The sequence below is a fragment of the Podarcis muralis genome, chromosome 5, assembly GCF_964188315.1.
Source record: "Podarcis muralis chromosome 5, rPodMur119.hap1.1, whole genome shotgun sequence".
NCBI classification, from domain to species: domain Eukaryota; kingdom Metazoa; phylum Chordata; class Lepidosauria; order Squamata; family Lacertidae; genus Podarcis; species Podarcis muralis.
In genome coordinates, this window is record NC_135659.1 from 91737423 (window position 1) to 91764503 (window position 27081).

A 27081-nucleotide genomic window follows, 5' to 3' on the forward strand; every position below is an offset into this window, starting at 1 on the left:
GAAATTTGAAAGACCAAAGTCTGCCCCTGGCAAGGGAAGGAAAAGACCCACTGAAAATTATTATTCTGCTTGGGTGATGGTACACTTGGGGCCTTTTTTGTTAGCTCACGGGAACTCCGTTCTGACACTTCTCAGGTGGGCGCCATTGCCATTACAGTGGTGCCTCGCAAGACGAAATTAATTCATTCCGCGAGTTTTGTCGTCTTGCGATTTTTTCCGTCTTGCGAAGCACGGTGTCGGAAAAGTTTTGGAAAAGCTTCAAAAATCACCAAAGTCTTCAAAAACCGCAAAAAAGGCTACCACACCGCGTGCTATGAGTTGCTCCTCAAAGTCAAGTCGCAACTGTATTAACAGTGTTAAGAAAAAGGAAACAAACTTGCAAGACGTTTCCGTCTTGCGAAGCAAGCCCATAGGGAAAATCGTCTTGCGAAGCAGCTCAAAAAACCAAAAACCCTTTCGCCTTGCGAGTTTTCCGTCTTGCGAGGCATTCGTCTTGCGAGGTACCACTGTATAATAGAAAAAGGGAGGCGTTCATGGTGAATTTTGGCACCTTTTTCCAGAAGAATAGTGCTGGGTACACTCATGTTTGCAGTTGCCTGTTTGCTATCAGATATAGTAGAGCAGAGAGTGGTATACGTCTGGGTTTATGTCTGGTAATCGGGCTGCAAAATGGCATTTACAGGCGATTTTTTGGCTAATCGGTAAAATGTCTGTGAAAACCCGCATGTATGACAAGTAAATGCCTTAAAAATTCCAAAGCCCCAAAAACTGTACATTTCAACAGATGTTCCCAAAATAAGCTCAACAACTTTGGGTGTTGGTGTCAAAGCAACTCAACAACCTTGTCCGGATTTTGGGAATCTTATTCTTTGGCCATCACTCATAGCCGAGTAAGATTGCCTTCCATCAACACGGTTTTAAAAGTGAGTCCTTAAGTGAATATGGCAACCCTAGCTGTCGACTAGCCAGCTCTAGCACATGTGCTTTGCATTTTATTTGCATTTGTAGACAGCTGTGAAATGCATATACATGCTTTTAATTAGTATATGCTCCAGTGCTCCATGCACCTAGCTGTGATGCACACTGTACCCTAGGCTGCTAGAGGAAAGTTCTGAAAGAAAATTTATCAAGTCCGTTTTAGTAGCCTCTTCTATGAAAAATTCGGGATACAGCATTCTTGGGAGTTACTGGGCCTAGGAATCCACCCGCCAAGCATGGCGTATTAGGGCTGACACTCGTCCTTCAACTTCCATACTTGGTGACTACAAGCTGCCGTTTAAAATTTGCCACAGTGCATGAGCTCGATGCTGCATTGCCGGATGTTAAATCAAAGGTTTTTTGTTAATTGAATAAAAATAATGGATGCAATGCTACATGGCAAGACCCTAGATCCATAGATTTTTTTCTATCTGGACCCCAGATAGAAAAATCTATCTGCAAAGGCAGGCACTTATAGAAAGACATATAATAAGGGTTGCAATTATTGTTCTCCCAAGCCTTCTCAAGCTGCTTGCTTCTGCAACATTTTGAATGGGCAACTCAACTCTGGTCACTTATCTAAATATATCTCTGATCAACTGGCATAAAAAGGCAGGCACTGAAACAGATGCCCTGTTTGTACTTATAACTGGAGCAGTCGTAATGAGCTATTTGTGGATTTTTTTTCTATTTATACAGCTGCTGAGAAGAGTCAACTTCTCATCAGCTGAGGAATGAAATGTGTAACTAATTTATCATGCTTACGTACATGAAGTTTTCTTCAAGCCCATCAGAACTGAACTTTGTTTCAAATATTTACTGCAAAGTAATTATTATGTAGTTTACTTTTACATCTGTATCACACTGCCAAAAAATTCAAGCGAGGTAGGAACAGCAGGCTCTAGTGGCATTTTGGCCTCAGGAAATCAGTAGAACACTGCAAAAATTAGAAATACTGTACTCTGGGACTGTAGATTAGATATGCTAACGCAGGGCTAGCTCAGATGTGTACTGCAGTTCCAGCAGAATGGCCAATAGCCAGGGATGATAGGAGTTTTAGTCCAAAACATCTGGAGGGCACCAAGTTGGGAAACCTTGTGCTAAAGTAAGTGTGGCAACTTCCAACACTATTAAATCTAGAATAATGCAAAGTATATTTTATACTGGTGGATTTTTAAACATAAAATGCTTACTTTACAAGTTTATGGCATGTGCTTAAAAAAAAACCTACAAATCTGCAAGCTTGTATCTTCAAGGTAGAGTATAATTCAAAGTTTCACTAAAAAGCACAAATACAGCAGAAAAAAATGTGAATGTCTGCTATAGCCTTATTTTGTTTACATTTTTCAAAGTTTTGCCACAAATTGTGTCAATTGAAATCTGACCATCTCTGTAAAAAAACAGGAATGTATAAGAAAACTGCATGCAGCTGGTTATTTAGAATTCTAGGTAACCCACCCCAATGTAACATATCTTTGTATCTCTGGTATATGTTCCAAAATCTAGTCATTTCCCCCATAGTAGTCCTAACTTACTTAACTTACTTACTTATTTTGCATAGGTGGAGGGGAAAAGAAAAAAAAGACATGCAAACTGTTTTTTAAAGGAATATTTATGACACTAACCTGAAGTATCTTCAGGTGTGCTTGGTTATAAAATGGGTATCAAAACATTCAATTACACAGCATCTTATTAACAAATCCATTCATTTCCTTGGAAGAACATAATCAGACAATATACAAAGCAGGAACTTAAAATTTACGACAGCACAAAAATATTATTTACATAAATATACAAACTTCAGTCCAGAGTGTTTTCTTGGGCTGAAGGTAGACAAGCACCATTATTTACATAAGATTACATAATTTAAACCTCAACTGTTAAAGAGACTAGTATCTCTCTCCAACGAAAGCCTGGGATTTTACAGTGGATCTATGTTTGGTTGTAATAATATTTTTTACCACACAGTGGCAGCTTTTGCATGAAAAAGGAACACAAAGAGGCATAGCTGATTGAGAATATGAACCAAAAAAGATAAGGTAAGAAAATGTGAACAGCACCCTTCCACCCCACCCCTCAATTCACATACACAACAGGATTCAAGAGCCAAACTGTTTCTATACAGGTTAAGTCACAGCAATAAGATTCTCAACGTACAAGTCAATTTGCAAAGTTCAAAATGGACAATTTGATACTCAGTTCTTCATCTTTAGGTCCCTTGAAACAACATTTCTCTTGAGTTATGTATATGATGCTGGACCATGGACATCTTTGAAGGCTTAATACAAGCACACACCCTATATATGATAAAAGGGCGCTGGTAATCCTTTGCTTAACACATGGGCCAGCTGTTATCTGTAGGTACATTTGTGCAGAGATGAGAGGAAAAAGGAGTCCAGATCTTGATTGGAGGCTACAGTCTTCATCCTAAAACTCACTACTTTGAAGAATTATAAATCCAGTTCACTAACAGAACTGATACACCCATGCACTTTCCCTTGGGTATTCAGAACAATGAACATGCTCTGAGTGAAGATCAAGCCTTAAAACATGTAAAATAATTTATCTTTCTGCCCCACAGCCTGAATAATATTCTGTGCAAATTAAATATATGATAATACATTATCCAAAATTCACATACGTCATATTGGAAATTTACAGCCTCCAGAAGCTCAAATATATCCCAAAAGAATCAATCTACTTCTCACTTCATCACCCCTATTTTTGGTTGGACAAGGTAATGATTGCTTCAGCTGGGGGGTGGGATAAGTTGGCAACTATTTCAACTCAAACACAGTATGTTAATACAAGTCAATTGTGTTCATGATACAAGACTGATAGGTTTTTAAAAAAGCAAATTCTTTCAGTTTCAGGCAGAGGATTAAATGTTTTAACACTCTGTGAAGCCATTTCTAAACTTTATCATGGGAACAGTTAGGATGTTGTCCTGCATTGGCAAAGTTTACTGGGAAATAAACATACTACAGCTCACATTTTGAACAGCACTAGTTAGTAAGCTATATAGCTCCTTGTACTACATTATACAAAAAGATGCTATAACTATGACTGGTGTTATTATAGCTAGATGTATTAACACACAAGCCTTGGTCAGAGAAGCGTTCTTAACTAGGTTTGCTGCAATTTCAGTGACGTCAAGCTGGCCTTATCTAAAATACTTATCCAAATGGTTTTATATTCATGCATAGGTGCTAGAAACAGGAACCAAAAAGCCAAGGAAGGTCTCTTCATGTACAATAATCTTATCTGGAGTTTGGCATTGAACACTGCACACCCTTTTTCAAATGTTTCTAGCACCAAACTTTGCTATTCTCTCTCCCCTTCTCTGGTTTATTTTGTGGCTACTCAATACATATACCCAAGTTAGAATTTATGGCATTCTGGGTACTGGAAGTCATATAGCCCTCTTGACTTAACCATTTTTGAGAGACAATCTACAGGCAGAGATATTAAAAATTGTGGACTATACCACTTCAGACTGCAGCTGTGGTGGTAGCTATTAATCTTTGAATGATCTCTTGTGTGAGAAACTCCCTGTATTTAATAAAAGAGCACATCAGGAAGAACGCTTTATACTGTACATGGCTTTTCACCAGTGTGCTGGTTTACTACACATTGGGGTGTACTGTGTGCTTGAAAACATGATTCTGTGTTTGCACTGGTACAGTCCACAATTCTTCCACCTTTGTCTACTATTTCATTCTGCATGATGTCTAGAACTGGCCAAAGTCACAGTTAAAAATAAATAAATCTATGAACATATCAAATCACAACACCCAAGAATATTAATTTTGTTCCCTGGCAAGTATCACACACACACACACACACACACTGACTTGTATCACAATATTGCTTAGAAAAGAAATTCAGCAGCCGTCAACTTTTCTGTCACAGCACAAGAAGTTAATGTTGTTCATCCTCAACATCTGGATGGTTAAGCCAAAAACACCTGGCTAACAGTGGTAGAAGTTGTATCATTTTTATCAATGCCACTGTGTTGGATATTAACCTCAACGAGTTTGGCTGTCTGAATGTGCAATGAAAAGTCAGGTTCATGAGAACCATCACAGTGGCAAAAAGCTTGGAAGAACCAATTTTTCTGTTTGTTTTTTTACAAAAGATTATCGAAGTCAGACATGCCTATTTAGTCTCACCAGCTTAATTTAGAAAATGACAGCTGCACAAGCTGAGACACACACACTCGTCAAGAGCACACAGGAAAGACAATACATGGAATACATTGTTTATAAATAAAACAGTTCATCATTCTAGCCTACAGCCAAGCTGTGACAAAAAGATGCCACCTTTGGGAGCTACAAGACCAAATTACCACCATAAAACTCAACGGGCCTTCAGTCACACTCTGAAGGACAAGATAAAATGGAAATTGTTTTGCTATAGCTGCCTTGATCAACAAGTGCAATGTTTGGGAAATGTTTCAATAAAAAAGAAAAGTTTTTTAAATCATGAACCAAGTAGAATATTGTTTTCAAATATACATCTCCTCTGGAAATGATAGTAGAGATACAATGGAATTCTTTTCCTTATAGCACAAGGTGAACAAAGGCAAAAGGATAAATTGCTGTTTAAGTTCAGAATTTGCCACTAAGCAACAAAAAGAGAGCAAGAGAGAGACTGACTGGTACCAGCCCAGCTAAGTCTTAGGCACGTCTTTCTTTCTGCCCCGCACCCACCTCCCCTCCCCGCAAAAGAAGACAAGTTTCCATGGTTTTAAAATGCAATAATTCTCAGAAATGCTATTGGAAGCATATGACGTTTTGGAATGGAAATGATGCTCTTTTAGATTCAAGGAAGGGGTGTGGGGGGAGAATGGTAAAAGTTTAAGGAAATGAAAAAGTAGCAGTATTTGAAGGGAAGAACAGATTATATCCAAGGGGGAAAAATGGGGTGGGAAGGTAAATTAGGTTATGACCAGCAGCATTTGTGGCAAATGGCGGCAAACAATTTGTGCTTTAGTGTCCAAAGTCCAATGTCTCACTTCTGCCACTTCTCACACATGGAATCTGTGGTGTCTGCACCATCTTGGTAGCTCCACAAAAATCCCACTGCAGTCTTCATGTTGGGTATATACACAACATTGTTCAATATTGTGGCACCAGAAAGGACCAGAAGCCAACACCAAAAAATCAGCGTCTAAGTACTGGCACTTCTGCTAGAATGCAGCTTTGGCTAGGATTGCTGTGTAAGACGTCGGAAGTGAGGTAACACTTGGTTGTCAGGAAGGTAGAGGGCTAGTTCCAAAGCCACAAGTACGGTAAATTCAAATCCAATGAGATCTCTTCTGTTGAATCTGAATCTTTCTTCTAACTTCTGTAAGGACAGAAAACCAGTAAAACAGAACATGAGCTGGTTGCTACAGATTACAGTATTTAGTATGTTTTGCAGATGTTTAATGGTATTTTGGCCATCACCAATCTTTTTCAACCTGAGAGCCGCATTCTTTTGTGTGCAACCTTTCGGGCGCCACGCGCTAGTGGTGGCTAGGGCTAGAAGTAAAAGCTGCTGTGGCACTATTATTATATTAGATACCTTACCTGCCCCAAGGGCAAAACCTGGAGCAGATTATGACAATTTAAAGATGCAACATTAAAATTCAGTTTAACACCTGAAAGGGTCTGTAGGGTAAGGAGGTTGTCTTTTGGATACTTTCAACCGAAGTCATTTAGGACTTTAAACAAGAATGTAAGCAACTTGAACTGGGTCTGAAAACAAACTTGCAATCTCTGCCGCTGTTTTAGAACAGGGGTTATGTGAGTTCTGTATGAAAACTTGGCCAGTAACCTGCTTGCTGAATTCTGGACCAGTTGAAGTTTCCACATTGGGAAGCCCCACATAGAGCATGTTGCAACAATCCACCCTGGAAGTTATGAGACCATGGGGTACAGTGGCCATGCCATCTAAGTCCAAAAGAGCTTCCAGCTGGTGAACCAGCCATAGCTGGAAAAAGGCGCTCTTAGCCACTGAGGCTATCTAAGACTCCAGTGACAGTACTGGATCTCCCAAGTTATGGTCCAGGTGAGCACAACCCCATCTAGAACAACCTGTCTCCCAGACTTGACAACACGGGACACATCACACCTCTGTCTGTTCAGGATTCACCTTCAACTTGTCGTACATGTAGCCCATCACCTGAGCACTGGTCACTTCAATTGCCTCTCCTGATTCAGACACAACTGAGAGATTGAGCTGAGTATCAGTCACATGACACCTCGCTTCAAATCCCCTGATAAAAGTTCACAATGGTTTCAGTTATGTGCTGAATAGCACAGGGGACAAGATAAAACCTTTTGGGATGTGACAGGACCACTCCCATGGCATCAAACAAGGGTCCTCTAATAACTGCATTATGGAAATGGCCTTGGAGGTAGGAGCAGAACCACTGAAGTACAGTGTCCCCAACCCTGAGTCCCTGAGCCATGGTCAACGGTATTAAAAAGCTGCCAAGAGATCAAGCAGAATGAACAGGGTTGCATCTCCTCTTTATCTCTCCCCTGACAAGAGTAATCTATGACTCTTCCCTTTCTACTGCAGAGTTGACATTTCAGACACATGAAAAAGGTGCAAGTTTCTCTCTCCACCCTCCACCCCTGCCAATCACCCTGAAACATCTCTCCTCTCAAAAGGGTACAAGCCTACTTCTGGTCTCAGTGCTAAAAACCATTACATGTTTTCATTCAAAAATTATATGCATAGTTTTAGAAAACAATGCGACTTGCAAGAACCAGCATTTCCACGGATCTGGACACTTGGGATGTTCTGGCGATACTTACATCTATAAGGTGTTTGACCTCGTGTTTCTTGAGATCACTACTAATCTTGGCTGCAAGCAGCACACAAGCACCAGCACACAGTTTTCGGTTCTGTTTGTTGAGCTTGCCTTGCAGGACAAGCTTTTCGAAGTAAACGTAAGCCATGGACACAGTTACTGGCTCCAGGTTGCATTCCATACTCAGGTTCCGCATCTCCCGCTTTAAACTGTGGGCACAGAAAGAGGGAAAGAAAGCTAATTTTGCTTCGTATAAAAAAAGGTTACCACAACTTAGGAAACAAGACTCTTAATTCTTGAATTCTCATTTCTGCTTGTCAGATGGTCTGTGTTCGCTGCAGAAGGTAGCTGATGTTTTGTATGCTTAGGAGGAGGAAGAAGAGGGCTCGTTTTTGCACACATCCATTGTGATGTGGATCAAGCAACATGATATGCATTAGGCCCCAGTAACATATGAATTGAAAACACATGGCTGCATCAATTGGAGTGTCCTCTCTGACTTTATTTGCATCTGGAGAAAGCAGAACTCATTCTAATTTTGCAGGTAGGCATTGAGCGAGGATATGGGTACATAGCTGCCATAGTGAGAAGTTGCTTAAGACTGCAGTGTTTGTTCTTGGCTGATGTTTGAAGGCTTTGGGGTTGAGGAAAGAACATGCACGGCTCTTTATCAGCAGAAAGATGGGGGATGTGGTGTGGCCAAGTAGCGATCTTCAGGTGCCCAAAGAAGTGTTAATCCAAATGGAAGAGGAAGGAAGACACAAAATCAAGAAACCCCTCCTTCCTAGCTCAGGGGTTGGAAACGTCTTCAGCTTGAGGGGGACATACTCCTTTCTCGGCAACCTTTCAAGGGCCGGATGCCAGTGGACAAAAGTGAATGAGGCAATGGATGTAAATGTTAGATTTGGTTTATCCGCATGCTCACATATGCTTCTTGTCTGCCATACAGGCAAGCAAGACGCATTATCAGAGTGAAAGGGTGTCTTCCAGCCAGGCAAAATAACTTGAGGCTGTGAAGCAGAGCAGGTAAAGTGTGTGGCCTCGGGGAGAGTATCAAGGGCCAAACAGAGGCCTAAGCCTGAGGTTTTACACCCCTGATTTCAATGATCAAGGAGTCCCTATCACCTACAGAACTATTATATCACACCCCAGCATCATACACTGCTTTCTAATAGGATCTTGACAAGTTATGGTGCAAGATGTCAAGCCAAGTTTACCAGGTCATTGTGGCGCACTTACTTACCCAGTGAACGTATTGGGATACACCTGAGTAAACCTACATAAGAGTGGTCTGAAAGTATTTTAATCATATATATTAATTACTGTTTGGGAGGAAAGAACCATGTTTCAAAGTGGTTTAGAAACACAGTAATGCACCCTCCTATCATCTTTACCATCCCTGTTTTAATTTACCTTCTGATTTTGCTTAGCGTCAGCTTGATGTGAGGAAACTTCTCTTTAAAGGTCTCGTTCATATCCTTCTTAAGGTCCGATGGTTTCACGTATTCTATTACTGTGGTCTAAAATAAAATAAAGGAAAGGGGTTTACAGATCCTTACGCTGCCATTACTGAAAGAGAATGAGAATAAGGATTCAAAGTGTCTCCATGAGAAACTAATCTACAGTAATGGGCAAATTAGGTGGTGCTTAGAAGGCTGAATTCAGGGTCTCCTTCCAACTCTCTCATCCCAGCTAGCTCTATCACAACTCATAGCACTGAACATCATTTTTAACAAGATGCACAGCCTTCTGTGACCCACAGCCCATGAGCCTGGGTTTTGACTATTAGCCTCTGTCTTGTCAATCATAGATCAAGTCTTGTCTTCCACACGTTATTAGGCCGGACTGCAAATGACCTCAGCAGAGTTGAAAGCTTAGCATCAGCTGCACCACATCTTCAGAGCAACGATGGTTTGAGATGGTATCCTGCTATGGGAAGTTCCTGCTATTAATCATCATTTGCCCTTGTACAGGATTACAGCCAAGTACTCCTGTATCTAGGCCATCATTGCAGAATCCTCGATGAGAAAAGTTTAATCTCTCCGAGGACAGAAGGTTTTCAAAGCTCTTGGGTAATCTCTTAATCCTGTAATACTTGGCACTTCAAGAGTGGTGCGGGACTGGGAACCTGAACAGGTTTTCTCTACGGCAGCACGCCCTAGGGACTATTAGCAAACTCCCAAGGAGCCTAGAAGGTAATGTTAGAGGTTAACTGGAGAGTGAAGGAAGGTGGCAAATCCCTCCCTCCCATGCCTTGACCTTTAGATGCAGTGAAGCAACAGTTCACTTTGAGCCCGTATAACTGGCTAGATGAAATGTGGGACTTTTGAGTTCATTAGGATTTACTCACTGGATTAGACAAGGGCTCTGTCTAGCCTACCACCTGTTCTCCAATGGTGACCTGTCAAATACCCCTGGAAAGGTCACGAGCCACACATGATTAAGGATCCCCCAGTGTGTACCTCTAGGAACTGGAAATGCTTAGCATTTGTGTTCACCTTTAATGGGTTTAAAACACTTCGTACACATTCTCAGCAATCCTTGCAACAATCTTGTTATGGCAGATCACTATTATCCCTATACTGGAGATTGGGTTGAAGAGGAAACTCTGAAGAATGGTGGCTTGCCCAAAGCCACTTGGTAAATTCACGCCAAGGTGATTCAGCAAATAAATAAATAATAGATTTTTTAAAAAAATTAAAAAGAAATCAATCACCTGCTCAGCCTTGCGTCGAGACAAGAATGCTGACACTACCACCCACAACAGTTCGTGTAGACAGCTAAGTACCGAAAGCTACATTGCGCTTCCAGAAGAATGGAATAAGCACCACCTCTCACTTGTATTTATAACTTGCATTACACCCCCACACAGAAAACAGGATATATTGTATTTTTAATCTTGTATGGAACCTGCCCGATGAATGTTTATTGATGGGTGGCTATAATTCCAAATTTAAATGAAACATGCAAAATTTGGAAAAGGAGACATTTTTATTTGCATAGGGTTGTATGAAGTCAGAACCCAGGATCTGCACTACACTACGGCTACAACGCCTTATTTGCAAATTAATTTGCTCTACACCAGCTTCGTACCATGTACGATGCAAAGATGAGGACACGTTTGTGCTTCCCACAGGGCCACTGAGGATCATCCAGGAGATTGGGGTTGTACTCTGCTAACTCGCCAACTTCATTTCCTAGAAGTAAAAAAGAAAAGAAATGTACTAGGAGTTCACTGGCACAGTAAAGGAGAGCTTTAAAGAAAAAAACATGCAAGAAAGCCCTTCTAAGTGGTCATCACTATATCATGTGGGAACAAATTCCATTTTGCTCTGTGCGAACAAAGCATTTTCTGTGAAGAAGTGGTTTCGAGAAGGTTCAGGTAACAACCAAGGAAGGTTTTAGGAAACAAAGTATTAGCATTCAAGAAGACTTTATCCACGCGGATAAATGAACCCATTTATCAGAGCAGATCACTAGATGGACCAATCACCAGCTGTACCACTTCAACCCAAAGTCTAGCTTGTTTCTGCACTATGATGAATAATAAACCCTCTATATTCAGAAGCTCTGATATGTAGAACAAACACAAAAAAACACATCCCTGCATGGCAGAATTACTACCAATTTCACAGGGCCCAGGAATCTCAACATGAGCACTCTGCAAGATCTTGTGAGATCTCTGTGAGAACTTGCAACCCATATAAGGGAGACTTTGGCAGGGGTGATGGCAGGGCAGGGTGACAATTTCCCATTTTGCCTCAGGCGGTGAAGCAGGATGCGCTGCCCCTGGGAGGCCCCTATTCCCCTCCCAGAGCTATAATTCCCAGACTGGTTCAACAGCCAACCCCTCTTCCCTGGGAATTCTGGGAACTGCAATGGGGCCTTCCAATAAGTTTCAGTACCCTTAACAAACTACAGTTCCCATGATTCTTTGAGGAAAGCCGTTACTGTTTGAAGTGGTATTATGTGGCTTTAAATATATAGGGCAGATGGGGCCTTACTGGGCACAGAATGCTAACAACTTGAGGGTTGGGCAAATGGAAACTAAATGGAATGGCGTATCCTGAAAGAGGACAATCCTAGAACCCTGAACAGAAGCATTATATATTACATGGTTTTCTTACTGGTCTCACTTATATTTCTATAACTGTCTGCATTTTAAGCGGAACTGGCTTCCTAGTTTCAAATTCAAAAGGTGGCATTCATAAATTAGGACTTTTGAAACAGTTTGCAAAAGCCAAATGTTGGCGGGATAGGATATTTATTAAATGCCAGCTCAGTGTTACAGTAAAGTTGTTGGCACTCTGCCCAGATTCTTATAAGACCCATTTAAGGCATTGCTCTGATTCTCAGAAAATGTCTTGCTTGTATCCTTATGCCTACATATGGTTATGAAGCCCAAATAAATAGTTCTTTTTAGATGGTCCTGATATTTCAGTGCTGAAATTAAGCAACATCTAGGAATGAAATATTCCACTCAACCACAAGGAAATCTGATTAAATTGGTAGCATTTAAGAGCGGCTTTCTGAATATTCAGCATGCCTGAACATTTCCTGCAGGGGAATGGAAGCTGGTATCTTATCTAGGCAGAGTTTTGCTTTTTGAAATTGTTACCCTTTTGATTATAAAAATACAAGTCTGTAGCCCTTATTGAGGGACTACTGCCCTGGGAACTTCTTGGAATTATTAAATGAATAACTAAAAAAAATAACAAGATGGGAGAAATTCAGCAGATTGGTCTGTTTGTCTGACTTTGCACAAAATTGATGATGATGATGATGATGATGATGATAATAACAACTTCCATCCCATCTTTCCTGCTGAAGGAGCCCAGTTATCCATTCTTCCTTAACAACAATTGGTTGAAAACATGCACATGAACCAGGCAGTGATACAAGTGGAGATTGTGAGATGGGAATGTATATCTTCTGAGCAAGGACCTGTCCTTCCTGCGCTCATTATTCTAAAGTACCATGTACACTAAAGGCATTCTATTAATAACAAAGGGCCTTGAACCCTTGAAAGCTCAGAATCCTCTAACATACTCTAAATGGAATTCAAATTCTCTAAATGGAATTTATATTCTGATTCCTCCTAATCTCATTTTGGCCAATCAAAACCTATCGCCGACACTATTTCATCATCACCTTTGCCTTTTTTTAAAAAAAACAACGTCAGCACAGAAGGACCACAGAAGGGCATAGAGGAGTCACATGGTGTTTACCAATATCTGCTGTGGAAGGTATTGTTTTGGCTGTTGCAGTTTTGTATCTTGATCCACCAGTACTCCGCAGAACGGAGGCTCGACACACAGGGACAGGACCATGGACATCATTTTTGCGGCCAACGAGAGCGTTCGTCGGATACAAGAACTTCGCGTAAGACACAACCTGCAAGATAGCCAGTCCCAATTAACGTTAGCATAGTCACCTTATGATTTTTGCAGGGATCTTTTGAACTCTGGACTGCAAGTTTAAAATTTCTTCTCTTGTGATAGGAAGCCCCTTAGAATCAACTCTGAAGACACAGACTGTCTGTCTTAGTTTAACTGCTGTGTCTTAAATGCAACCGATAGTTTGGGGAGAACCGGAGAGCTATTTAAAAAACAAATAGCTGCCATTTCCCCAGATAGCAGCTGGACCCCAATTCACTGTGTTTACAGTTAGAGTAAATCTGATGAACTGTACACACACACACACAGAGACCTAAAAGCTTTCATCCAGAATTCTAAAAAGCAATAGGGGAAAGGGAGACAAGAGATTACGTTAATGCTCTGTTATAGTTTCAGGTTGAATTGAACTGCTGCTTTTAACATCTTTCTGGAATAACTTTCAAAATGCTCCACAAATGGATTCTCAGAACCTAATGCACCAAAGTGTTATTGCACTGGACAAATACTGTATCAACTAGGCTCACTGTGTTCTGGTGATCAAATGAGATTTCCCCATATCTTGGGCTTTGGTTTAACTAACAGTCAGGGATGCCTCTTCAATGGACTCTGATGGGAACATGATCCTTGGTTAATTGAACATTAACAGATCCTATCTTTTAGCTACCAAACTCGCTACACCTGCGTGGATGGGGCCTGGAGGAAGAAATAGAGTCTGGACACAGACTTCACCAATCTGCTGTCTCCAGGGGTTTTGGACTACAACTCTCATTGGTGCTGGTGCTGATGGGAGTTGTAGCCCAAAACCTTTGAAGGGCACCAGGCTGACAGTTTTGCAATATCTAGATCAGTGTTTCCCAACCTTGGGTCTCCATATGTTGTTGGACTACAGTTCCCATCATCCCTAACTAGCAGGACGGGTGGTCAGGGATGATGGGAATTGTAGTCCAAACACAAATGGAGACCCAAGTTTGGGAAACACCGATTTAGATACTTCCCTGGCTGTGTGGAGGAGCCTTGAGGGTTTCAAACCACATGCCATTTCCATTGGGGGAAACTGATGCTGCTGTGAAATAACAGGATTCCTGCCATACTCAAGCTGATTACTGCACATGCGCTCCATGTGGAAACCGATAATGCAAAAGTCTTCCCATCAGCCAGAGAAGCAGAAAGTACTAAACAACCTTACCTACGATCACATGCAACCAGCCAAACGTCTAGACCAGAGGTTGCCAATAGGCTTCCTTTCAATTGCTGCCGTCCTCTAACCCATTAGCCCTAATCAGTTCAATCAACCTTTATTGGCATACAAAGAAAATAAGAATACATGAATCGAAACAGAGAATTGGCATCTGCTCACAGGAGGAGACGCTTTGAGATCAAACTATACAGGCCCAGGAAGTTAAAGTACCACCCAAGTCTTGTGACAACGTAGTTTCATGGCATTGCTCAGATATTCAGCTACTTTCTCCAGATCTCTCCTTCAGAGCATGGGGCTCATTGGCTGTGCTGCCTGGGTCCAACAGCTTGTGTGGGTGCCGTGTTGGCTACCCCAGCCCAAACAGTATCAGAAGAAGTCAAAAGAGTTTGTCTGAATTGCATCAAGAGAGAGCTGAAGGATCTGCGGGAGGATGTATGAGCACATGTGGGCTTAAACCACCAGGCTTGCTCTTGATTTTTGTACCAGAATTGATGAGGCCCCGCAACTTCCAAGAACAAGCAAAGAGACCCACCGTTTGCCAACGGGCTCCTTACCTTGCCATCAGCTCCTAGCTCGACCCCTTCCATTCCTAGCACCATCTCCGTAGAGACCGAAACGCCACCAGAAGGATGTCTCTGCTTCTGCCCCTCTATTCTCAGTTCACTGTTAAGGGCAGAATTGGCAAGACAGGAATTAAAGCTGTTTCTTCTCATCCTAGCTCCGTAGTAAAAAAACCCAAAAAACAAACAAAATAAAAACAAGCCCCTCAACACAGCTAGAGATTAGGAGGCCAATTCCCACGTCTTCTCTGCTGCCATAAACATTTGTTCTTAAAAGGCTCAAGACATAAAAACTCACTGAACCAGCAAAGGGGATGTAAGCAATGGCCCTGAGATCTTCCTATTTTTAAAGTAATTTAACTCGAGGGTAATTCATACTTTATTTACACACACAGAGAGCGAGCGAGCTCGACTTTGCAAGGAATTCCCATGATTGGACACAGAATTCTGAACACATTATTGCTGGTTTTGGACGCGATCCCTGAACTGCAATTCTGGGGGTACATGGGATTCTCAGGGAGAAGACCATGAGCTTCAACTACGTATTGCAAAATCCACATGGATATGAATCCAGCTGTGGGAACCCATTTGCCTACTTTGTCTACTCTGTCCTTGACCTTTTTATAAAAAATAATAATAATCTGCGCAAAATAAATTTTCTTGTGCTTGCTAATCCATTTATAGGCTCTTTAAATCCAAAGCCAACAATGGATTGAATGTGTTCAATGGTTATGTACAAATCAGTTTCAGACATAAGCAACACATCAATGACCTTGGGATTTCAGGGCTAAAAAATTCAGGCAACTCCAAGATTTGAAGAGATACCCAAACATACTGTTTATCATCTTAATGCGCACATGTATCTGAAGTAGGCATGTGTATTTAAGTCTTACTAGCTAGGTATATAAAATATACAGAAAAATGTATTCCTTTCCGAAATTATCCATCAGTAGCTGCCAGATGACATGTTTGACAGTCTTCTGGGATTTCTAGTTCATAACTGCACTATCCGATACCTCGCCTTGTTTCAAATCCCCCTATTATTCATCTAGTTTTCAGCAAATGCTCTTTTGAGTGACCTTGCAGTGTTCCCACTGAGCTGGAAAGAAAGTTTCCCATAGCCTATTTATGGCAGGCACATCTGTATGTCAAGTTCTGTCATAAAAATATCCGTTTCCTTCTTCAGTGTGCTATGCATATGTGCTTGAGTGACAACAGAAATCATGTTCTGTTTGTTCTGTGTTTGGCCAGGCCTGATTAAGCGTTAGATATATGCAGAGGAGAACTGGAACACTTTTATCGGTTATAAGTAGGACATGCCCAAAGAGCTGGAAAGTAAATGTCTGCTTACGCTGACACCCTTTTGAAAAACAACCCACTAGTGAAACCAAATGTGTAATTTTTATTTACAGTATTCATACACCAGTTTTTCAGGCAGAGCTCGGAAAACGATTTCTAGGAAATAAATGGTGAAAAGCAAACGGTAATCATGAATGGTAATCCATTTTTTCCCCTCCTATTTGCTTTATTTTATCTTCTTCCCGGTTTTGGTTACTTAAATTAAATCATATTGATGGAATTTGTATTGTTTCATACAGTGTTCACTTTAAACTGTTAAGTTAGGCTATTTGTATTGTTTTACACTGATTGTTTTTGTGCTTGTGTTATTATTATGGTTTATAATTGTTTCCAATGTGTTTAGGACTGTTGAACTTCTCGTTTCTTTGGCACATTGTGAACCACTTTGGGCCCAGTTTTCTGGAAAAGCGACATAAATGCAAACCAGTGATGATGTTAGAGGATCAGTAAAAACCATAGAACATAAGGAAATAGCAGGGAAACCAGGGTTCAAATCTTCACCCAGCCATGAAGCTAGCTGGGTTGCCTTGGGCCAGTCACTGTCTCTTAGGCCAACCGACCTCACAGGGACATTGCGAGGATAAAATGGAGAAGCACCATGAATATTACCTTAAGCTCCTTGGAGAAAAAGTGGGGATCCGAATGTAATAATAAACAAATAACCAATTGAAAGTTATCGGTCGGACAAAAATAGCAGCTACTCACCTGATCCGAAAATTCTCCCCATAGGGCATGATAGAAAAAGCCACACACAAACTTCGTTTAGCACAAATTAATACTATCCTAAAAAGAAATACAGACAGGGTACAGTGAATCATGGGGAATATATTGCATTCATATCTAGCCTTCCTATCTTGAGTTAGCAGAGCTCTCTGGGAGCGGTGAGAACTTAACTTTGTAACACACACATACACAACTTAGCCATTTTCTCCTTGCTTTTTTTAGCCCAACAACCACATTTCGGGAAACCTTCCTTTAAAAAACACACAAAAATAAACAATATTTTCAGTAAAGATCTTCATAATACAATTAAAAAACGGCTACCAAGAATACAAATAGAAGAAATAGAATATGAAGCCCTCTCTTAAACGTAATTAGCCCTACCAATCCAGATGTTTTTGACTACATTCTTGGTGGTTTAGTCCACAACATCTGGAGAGCATCAGGTTGGGGAAGCCTGCTTTTAAAGCAACACTACATCTGTTTTCACAAAGATTATTCCTACATAAGAATAAAATCACTTAGGAAACTATCTTGAAAACCAAGTGTATTTTGCTCTAACTTTCCCATTAGCCATGAGTTCTCTACCAGTCCCCCAAGTATCTGCTCCAATAGGGCACAGAAATATTAACTACCTATTGGGCAGAGATGAGAAAGAAGCATAGGCACTGAATTTGAACTCCATGATGGCACTGCCTAGCCCAACCCAGCTGGCTACGTGGTACTGTGGTGTCAGATAGTTTTACTTGAGAGTAGGCCCATTAGAATTAACGAGCGCAACTAAGTCCATTAAATTCAGTGAGTTAAAAATTTCAGAAGATAACATCACCTTAAACTATATTCCTAATATATGTGGCTTAACAAATGGTCAACATAGATGGACTCTCCCTTACATCTGCAAAAAGATGAATACTGATACGTTGGAAAGACAAAAATATGGCTTCCTTTGATTTATTAAAACCATAGTGACTCATGAATCAACGTATACAGGAATACAATAAGTCTATATATGTATATATTATATATTTTACATTTAATGACACTTTGTTATCGCTATTATATTATGTATTCTCTTGTTTTTCTTCATCTTCCTTTCCCTCTTTTTTCCTCTCTAATTTCTTCTTTATCATTTATTCTAATCTACTCTACTGTAAAATTTTCAATATCAATATTTTTTTAAAAAAAAAATCTCTGTGTTTACTCAGAGTAAGATTTGCCAGTGTTTCCCAAACTTAGGTCTCCAGCTGTTTTTGGACTACAATTCCCATCATCTCTGACCCATCAGCTAGGGATGATGGGAGTTGTAGTCCAACAACAGCTGAAGACCCAAGTTTGGGTAGCGCTGATTTAGATGAATGCCACCCATAATCCCCCGTTACAAAGGTTTTCACATCAAGGTGTTTTGCACCAAACATGGTCACTCGTGAACATATAGGCCACAGCTAGAGTAGAGCCATTTGCCATAATTTAACTGCAAGGTGGACTGGGATTCCTTCAGTTACAGAAAGGTTACCTGCTGTTCCTTGTGTCATACTGCCTCATATTCTTGATGAAGTGGATCTTCTTCAAGCCTTTATGTCTTGGTGATCCAGATACGTGCTTGGTTCTACGATTTAAGAGGGTAGGGGGAAATGCGAGTAAGATCCGGGCAAAATGCAAATTAAAAGGGTAATTAAAAGGATGCACATGTCGGAGTCGGAATGAGTACACATGCAGGACCTGAGGAATTTGTCTTGGAAAAGGGTGCAGGAGGGAAAGGACTTGCAATGCATGCAACAAGAGAAGGTTAATTCTGCTTTTGAACAAGTACCTTCGCACACTGGCACATTCCACTATGTCTTCTAAAAACTCTAGAGAGCAGCGCTGGGAGATAAAACGCCTTCTGCAAAAATGCACAACACCACGAAGAGCGAACAATATTAGTTCATGGTCTCCGAGATCAGCAAGCCGTCTCAAGCACAACAGTGGCCCGGCATGCAAGCTTTCCCGAGCTGTCGCTTTCAACTTTCAGGGAACACCTTTCATACGGATCTGCTGATGAATTTCCAAGGGTCGTTCGTGGAAACTCTGAATATTTTTGGTCATGGGTAAGAAACAACCACCAAAAAACAACCACCCACCATGCCAATGTAGGATTCAGCTCATATATCCCTACCTTACCCCAATCAGAAATTGGCTCAATATATTATTTTGCCTAGGCTTGCAGACCAACTATTTACAATATGCCTGCTGTCCTCATTACACTTCTTTTAAGGCTGGGCAAGGCAGCTATGGGACGCAGGTGGCGCTGTGGGTTAAACCACAGAGCCTAGGACTTGCCGATCAGAAGGTTGGTGGTTCGAATCCCTGCAACGGGGTGAGCTCCCATTGCTCGGTCCCTGCTCCTGCCAACCTAGCAGTTCGAAAGCACATCAAAATGCAAGTAGATAAATAGGTACCGCTCCAGCGGGAAGGTAAACGGCATTTCCGTGCGCTGCTCTGGTTCGCCAGAAGCGGCTTAGTCATGCTGGCCACATGACCCGGAAGCTGTACGCCGGCTCCTTCGGCCAATAAAGCGAGATGAGCGCCGCAACCCCAGAGTCGGCCACGACTGGACCTAATGGTCAGGGGTCCCTTTACCTTTACTAAGGCAGCTATGGTAGTGTGCGAGTGAGAACCGGCTCTACCATTAGGCAGAGTGAGGTGGCCAGCAGTAGTGTGTGCTATGAGGTGCAGCACACTGCCAGTGCTGAACGGCCAGTCCAGCCAGCTTCTGTGTGGCAGCAGCACAGCTTCTGTGTGGCAGCAGCACAGTTTGTATGATCTGGTCCTTCACTGAGTTGGCCCTGGCCACAGTGCTCTTCCTGGAAGCCAGGTGCTGCTGGGAGATTACTGCTCCCCCTCCTCAAACATGAGCAGGGGGAGGCTTACAGCACTCCAACTTTACCCATACTAAAATGGTTTATTCTGGGCCTGCACTGCAACAAAAGTGTGGGTTGGCAGCACCTTCTACGTGCAAGTGACTCTCCTGGTCTGAAGATGGGAATGAGGCGGGTGGATCATACAGTTTTGGACTGCAGGCTCATGCTCTGAAAATCCTCTACGTAAAAAAGAAGAAGAGAAGACTTGCCTGCAAGAAAAACTTAGTATGAAGGTTGGAATGTCTCCCCAATAGAGATACCACTAGTGGATTTTTAAAAATTCATCCCCATGTAACAAAAAACAAAACAAAACAAAAACGCGCATAGCAAATTATGGTTAGTGCTACTCTAAATCTCTCTTGATTAATTATGAGCTGATTAAAAGTCTAAGCATTCTAAAGCAGGGTCTCCCACCTGCAGCTTAAAACTTCTGCCACTTCCTTCTGTGCAATGTGAAGCTCATCTCTATTATGGCATTCAGAGATCCAATAAGTTTAAATGAACAGGACAAGCAGCCTGTACACTCTGGAAACCCCAGATAACTAATGCCACCACAAAACATCTCAGCTGGCTGTGACCATCTCCTCTGTGGCTTATTTAAAATGCCAGGTAATCCTGCCTTTCCTTATCAGATAATCCATCTCAGGTTCCTTATCAGTTAATCCAAAAATCAGGTTTTCACCACCATGTGGTGGCTTGGTCTTAACACATCCAGTTCTGGGAAACAAGCGCCAGAGGGTATATTTAATTATAGCCATCTTAAAACAGTAAATTGCTATACAATCACAAATCCAAATTACAAACCTTCCTTCTCACATATTCAGGACAAGGCCTTTCTAAAATGAAGTTATTTGTGCCTTGCAACTAACATGTCAGTTGTTCTCCTCTATATAATTCACGGCACTAAATGCTGCTTGTAAACAACCATCCATCCATCCATCCATCCTGGGAATGGTTTATTATACTCCCATCTTGCCTCTGCACTGAGAGCGATCGCCTCCGAATTAGCATATTAAATTACATAAAAACTAGTCTCTGGAACGAAAGCTGCAAAGGAGCTATTTCCACAATTAGTCACTGCCACCACATCCATTTGCTGTGTTCAAGTTATTAAAATCCCGTGTAACTATACTTGAAAACCATCTGTTTTGGAAAGCCTTTTGGAATGTCCTTTCTAACACTGCCCTTCTCTTAAGAACAAGCTAATGGAAATTCTGTTCCTTCAGCAGTAAAAGGGCAAAGAAAGCAAATGTGTTTAACAAGTATCCTGGGAATTTGCAAAGGGATCTTCCTCTGGTGTGGATCTTGGTTGCTTTTACTTTCTGGTAAAAAAAATAAAAATCCATTTCTAATTTCAATTGGTAAAGGTGGGAAGCCTCAAGCCTGGAGATCCGATGTGGCCCTCCAGGCCTCTCTATCTGGCCCTTGAGTTTTCCCCCAGGCCACACCCCCTCATGAGCTAAACCTCTCACTGGTCTTGCTTCACACACTGCTAGAATTGTGTGCCTGGTTAGAATGTGCCCTTGCACTCCGATAATTCTTCTTGCTTGCCCAGGAGAGGGATGCTTAAGTGTGTGTGTGGAAAGGAACCTACTGTCCGAAGGGGAAATTAACATTAGTTGCTCCGCCCACTTTTTGCTCCTGGCTCCTCCCACCTCACCCTGGCCAAAGGTTGCCTAGGAGGAAATGTGGCCTCTTCAAGCAAACAGCAACAAAACTTTTCCTAATAACAACAATAATAATATATTATTTATACCCTGAACATCTGGCTGGGCTTCCTCAGCCACTCTGGGCGGCTTCCCAAAAAATATTAAAATACTGTAATACATCAAACATTAAAAGCTTCCCTAAACAGGGCTGCCTTCAGATGTCTTCTAAAAGTCTGGTAGTTGTTCTTCTCTTTGACATCTGGTGGGAGGGCGTTCCACAGGGCAGGCGCCACTACCAAGAAGGCCCTCTGCCTGGTTCCCTGTAACTTGGCTTCTTGCAGTGAGGGAACCGCCAGAAGGCCCTCGGTAGTGGACCTCAGTGTCTGGGTAGAACGATGGGGGTGGAGACGCTCCTTCAGATATACTGGACCGAGGTCGTTTAGGGCTTTAAAGGTCAGCACCAACACTTTGAATTGTGCTCGGAAACATACTGGTAGCCAATGTAGGTCTTTCAAGACCGGTGTTATATGGTCTGGGCGGCCGCTCCCAGTCACCAGTCTGGCTGCCGCGTTTTGGATTAGTTGTAGTTTCCAGGTCACCTTCAAAATTAGCCCCACATAGAGCACATTGCAGTAGTCCAAGCGGGAGATAACCAGAGCATGCACCACTCTGGGGAGGCAGTCTGCAGGCAGATAGGGTCTCAGCCTGCGTACCAGATGGAGCTGGTAAACAGCTGCCCTGGACACGGATTTGACCTGTGTCTTCAAGGACAGCTGTGAGTCCAAAATGACTCTCAGGCTGCACACCTGGTCCTTCAGGGGCACAGTTACCCCATTCAGGACCAGGGAATCCTCCACACCTGCCCGCCTCCTGTCCTCCAAAAACAGTACTTCTGTCTTGTCAGGATTCAACCTCAATCTGTTAGCCACCATCCATCCTCCAACTGCCTCCAGACACTCTTGCAACAGGATGGCAAAATGTTGTTCAGGAACAAGCAAGCAAGTTAAGCAGCTGGAAAAATCTTACGTTCCTCTCCACAAACTTTTTAGTTTAGAATATAAATAAACGGAAATATCTTGGAACAATTTTCTCGCGACAAAGCACCTCTGCTTCAGAGAACACACCCCACATAAAGGAACACAGGGCACTTTTCATCACTGCACACCTCTCGCCAAGATCTCGATCAGAGCTAGAAACTACTGTATTATATCCTTGACAGCTTGGGGGGGGGGGGCTCTGTTGTGAGAAGAGATTAATACGTTTAATAAGCCTAACCTAACATTTACCTAACCTTAATTAATTTCTACAACCTTGCAGACAAAATTCGCTTGGCAATTATTTTTAGCAAAGCAAGTGGAGTTGAACAAAGATGAGACACCACAGGATTTGTTCAAGGTTACAATGAGCTCTGGGCCCAAGAAAGAACTGCGGGGGATTTTCACATCAAACTCAGCAACTATCAGTTGCGGTGCAAGTGCTGACTTTGGCTGAAACTTGGAAAAGGAACGTCAGTCAAGTGTATCCTTAAGACCAGCCCCACCAATGCTAGCTTGCATTGACTACTTTATCGGTGAATCATCAGATGAAAATGTAAGAATACAGGAAACTGGCTTATACCGTCAGGCCATCGGCCCATCCAACTCTGTATTGTGTGCTGCAGGAATAGCCATTGTGGTGCCCTCCAGATACAACTGGTCTGCAACTCTCATTATCCCTGGCCATTGGACATGTTGGATTGAGATGGTGGGAGTTGGGGTCAAGCAACATCTGGGATGCACCATGTGGGCTACCCCTCATCTACCTGGTAGTGAGTCTCTAGCATCTTCCCGTGCCCTACCTATAAATGCAAACAACTGAACCTATGAACTTCTGCACACAAAGCAGGTGCTTTGCTAACAAACTAGAAGAAGAAGAAGAAGAAGAAGAAGAAGAAGAAGAAGAGGAGGAGGAGGAGTTTGGATTTGATATCCCGCTTTATCACTACCCGAAGGAGTCTCAAAGCGGCTAACATTCTCCTTTCCCTTCCTCCCCCACAACAAACACTCTGTGAGGTGAGTGGGGCTGAGAGACTTCAGAGAAGTGTGACTGGCCCAAGGTCACTCAGCAGCTGCATGTGGAGGAGCGGAGACGCGAACCCAGTTCACCAGATTACGAGTCCGCTGCTCTTAACCACTACACCACACTGGCTCTTCTATGACTCTTCTACCTACAGATTGCAACAATGGTAGATAAAAATCATTGATATATTAAAAAAAAATGAAGCAGTTTTTAAAATTCTAAACAGATTTTTTAAAAAAATTAAATTGGATTTTTAAAATAAAATGTTTTTGGAGAAAAAATAGTTCTAGAGATAGTTTTCTATTTAAGTTACATTATAGTCCAAAGGCTATTCATCAGGAAATAAGGATTTGTTTAAGTTTTTCATGTGTGCTAAAACTTAGTATTTTTTTCAATTGTTAACCACATCAGTTAACAAACATGGATACATATGCTATGTTATTGTTTTAGTTAAATAAAATGTTTAAATTGTTATTAAGGAAATGATTATTTTTCTCCTTCTGATAAAGTACAGCAGAAAGGTTGACCAAATATAAACAGTTCACTTATTAAACCTGACAATAATGTCATAATTATCGGTCTATGTATTTCTAATAGTATAACGAAATCAGTAATTTTTGATAAAACTGTAAAAACTACTCTGAAAATTTATTACTGTATTCCAAAAATTAAACTTTCATCTGGTTGTAAATGTAAATATACCAGCAAGAATGAGTCTTTCTGTAAAAAAATATTATTTAAATCAAGTCTTACTGACTAGTGATTTAAATTAATGTGATTTAAATCAAATGCACCCTGCTTGCAACCTTCTCTTTGTGAAAACTTAAACATGTAAGACCACAAAATATCTATGCACATGGAAAATCAATTACAGTTGATTTGCAAAATTCACCTGTGTACTTAAATTACCAATTACTATTCTCGCTCTGCAATCTTACACATATAGAGATGCCCTGACAATTCAACAAAAAATGGTGTTTAAGAATGATTAGCACATCTAATATATAGATACTGTACATGAGACTGTACATGTATCTTTGCAGTATAATTCTTTCTCCAAATATGGGTGTTTATCCATCATCCCTGGCACTCCATGAACTGCAGTCTTGGGAAATTCTAAAGGCATCATTTGAAAACTTACTTTTTTGTCCAACAAGCCCACTTAAAAACAAAACAAAATAGTATGTTACCACAAACACACCCAATCATCTGTCATGATCTCTGTTTCACAGATAGCAATCATAATCCTCATTTTATCGACTAATGGAATTATCCCAAGAACAGGCCATATACTGGGTCAACGGTATCAGGATTAGCTCTTGGTTTATAGTTCACTGGACTATGTCGGCTTATTTCTGCCTATTTTCTCAGCAATGTTCTGTGGATTTAGGGCACAAACTCAACTGGGATATAATAAGATGTGCATCTGATCACTAACACCCACTGAAAGAATAGTAGTTAAGAAAACCCAAAGCCCATCGAGAAAGCTGGACAAGACCAGTCCGGCATTATTGCACGTTCGTGCCGATGCTAAAACAACTATGCACTGATATGATTGCTTTACTACTGGGAGAAATGCTCTTAAGTTTTACCAGTTAATCCAATGATGCCACCATGACGTACCAGCTGCAGCATTATGCCTAGTTTGTGGTCATTTGCTATCATAATTTGCTGGGCCAGGCTGAAGGTCCATCTCGTCCAGCATCCTGTTCTCACAGAGGCCAACCAGATACTTGTAGGAAGCCTGAAAGCAGAACCTGAGTACAATGATGTTCTTCCCACCTGTGATTCCCAGGAACTGATCTCCAAAGGCATACAGCGGTGGCTAACAGCCATATTGCTAAATGCTTATCTAAACCATTGAGCCTCTTAGGCTTGCCGATCAGAAGGTCGGCGGTTCGAATCCCCGTGACGGGGTGAGCGCCCGTTGCTCAGTCCCAGCTCCTGCCAACCTAGCGGTTCGAAAGCACGTCAAAGTGCAAGTAGATAAATAGGTACCTCTCTGGCGGGAAGGTAAACAGCGTTTCCGTGCGCTGCTCTGGTTTCGCCAGAAGCAGCTTAGTCATGCTGGCCACATGACCAGGGAAAACTGTCTGGACAAACGCCGGCTTCCTCAGCCTGTAAAGAGAGATGAGCGTCGCAACCCCAGAGTCGTCTGTGACTGGATATAACTGTCAGGGGTCCTTTACATCTACTACAGCAGAATCCCGTCAACAACTTCCTTTGCCACTTTCACACAAGCCAAGAGGAGCAAGGGTTGAACGCTTTCAAAAGTCTTGCTCATGTACTTCAACTTCGGCAACCGCATTATGGTGGTGTGCGGGAAAACAATCTCTCAAGGTCATCTATGCAAGGAAAGTTTATATTCGGCAATAAAAGTTTAACACTGAGAAATGTTGGTCTCTGTGACTTTTATAATCTGAATGTGTCTGCTTATTTTGCATTAACAGCCCGCTTTTTTTTTAAAATTAAATTTTTAACAAATTTTTCTTTTACAAATTAATTAAACATTTCCATATTTACCATTTCACAAATTACAAATTTTTGACTTCCACCGGTTCCTCCCACAATCCTCATATTTATATGTTTGTTACGCATTTTCTTTATAATATATTGCCAGTTAATAGAATCCTCTCTTCTTATTTCTTTTACAATACCCTTTATCATCACAAAGCCTCTTTAAACCCAACTAGCGTTGTCTGTTCATCACAGATATTTTCCAGATAAATCGTAAACTTTTTCCAGTCCTCGGTGAACTTGTGGTCTTTCTTGTGTCTAATTTTTCCAGTCATTTTATCTAACTCTGCAAAATCCGTAAGTTTCATTCAACAGCCCGCTTTTTTGATGCAGGGCCATGAGGTCACTCAGGCCTCCTTCCTTATTCAGGTACTGCCTTTATAACTCTAAAGGAAAAAAGCAAGTTGGGAATCTTAGTACGCTCAGATCTCACCCAGTGCCAATTCCTTCCTGTAATACACACAACCAGCATGGTCAAAACCCAAAACAAAGGTGAAAAATGCTGGTACTTTTTGTTTTGTTTTGTTTTTCTTATTGGTAGCCTAGCTGGAGGCCAAGGCAACTCGTGGGAACTTGATCCCTTTGCTATGCAACAAGGGCAGGCAGTGAGCTCATTCAGAGATCAGAATTGCACACAGCTGCCCATCAATCCCCTCCAGGCATATGGAGAAAAAGATACAGATTGGCTCCCCCAGGGGACGCTTTTTAGCTCGCTTTGACTACAGGGAGAATGGATTGCTGCTGTACTCACACCCACACAGCCCCCAGTGCGTGCATCTGGCTAAAATTAGGATCCAATGCTCTTTGAAAAGTACACAAAGCACAAGTTTCAAGCACTACCTGCAATAAAAAGCAGCTACACACAGCTACTGATACGATTCTTTAGTACAGCCTGTATTTAACTTGGAAGAATGCAAAGCACCAGGTGTCCAACTTTATAT

General features: G+C 41.6%; 1 protein-coding gene across 1 annotated transcript in view; it reads right to left on the bottom strand.

Moving 5' to 3' along the window:
- Nucleotides 1–2572: 2572 nt before the first annotated feature.
- Nucleotides 2573–27081, bottom strand: part of CABLES2 (Cdk5 and Abl enzyme substrate 2) — a 48829-nt gene continuing 24320 nt past the window's right edge. Inside the window, exons 2-9 of the mRNA XM_028735391.2 lie at nucleotides 18530–18622; nucleotides 17002–17079; nucleotides 14932–15040; nucleotides 13012–13177; nucleotides 10877–10980; nucleotides 9197–9303; nucleotides 7788–7992; nucleotides 2573–6327 (exon numbers count right to left, since the gene is read on the bottom strand). Coding sequence (XP_028591224.2) covers nucleotides 6187–6327; nucleotides 7788–7992; nucleotides 9197–9303; nucleotides 10877–10980; nucleotides 13012–13177; nucleotides 14932–15040; nucleotides 17002–17079; nucleotides 18530–18622 — 1003 coding nt within the window. The 3' untranslated portion in view covers nucleotides 2573–6186. The remainder of the gene's footprint in view (nucleotides 6328–7787; nucleotides 7993–9196; nucleotides 9304–10876; nucleotides 10981–13011; nucleotides 13178–14931; nucleotides 15041–17001; nucleotides 17080–18529; nucleotides 18623–27081) is intronic.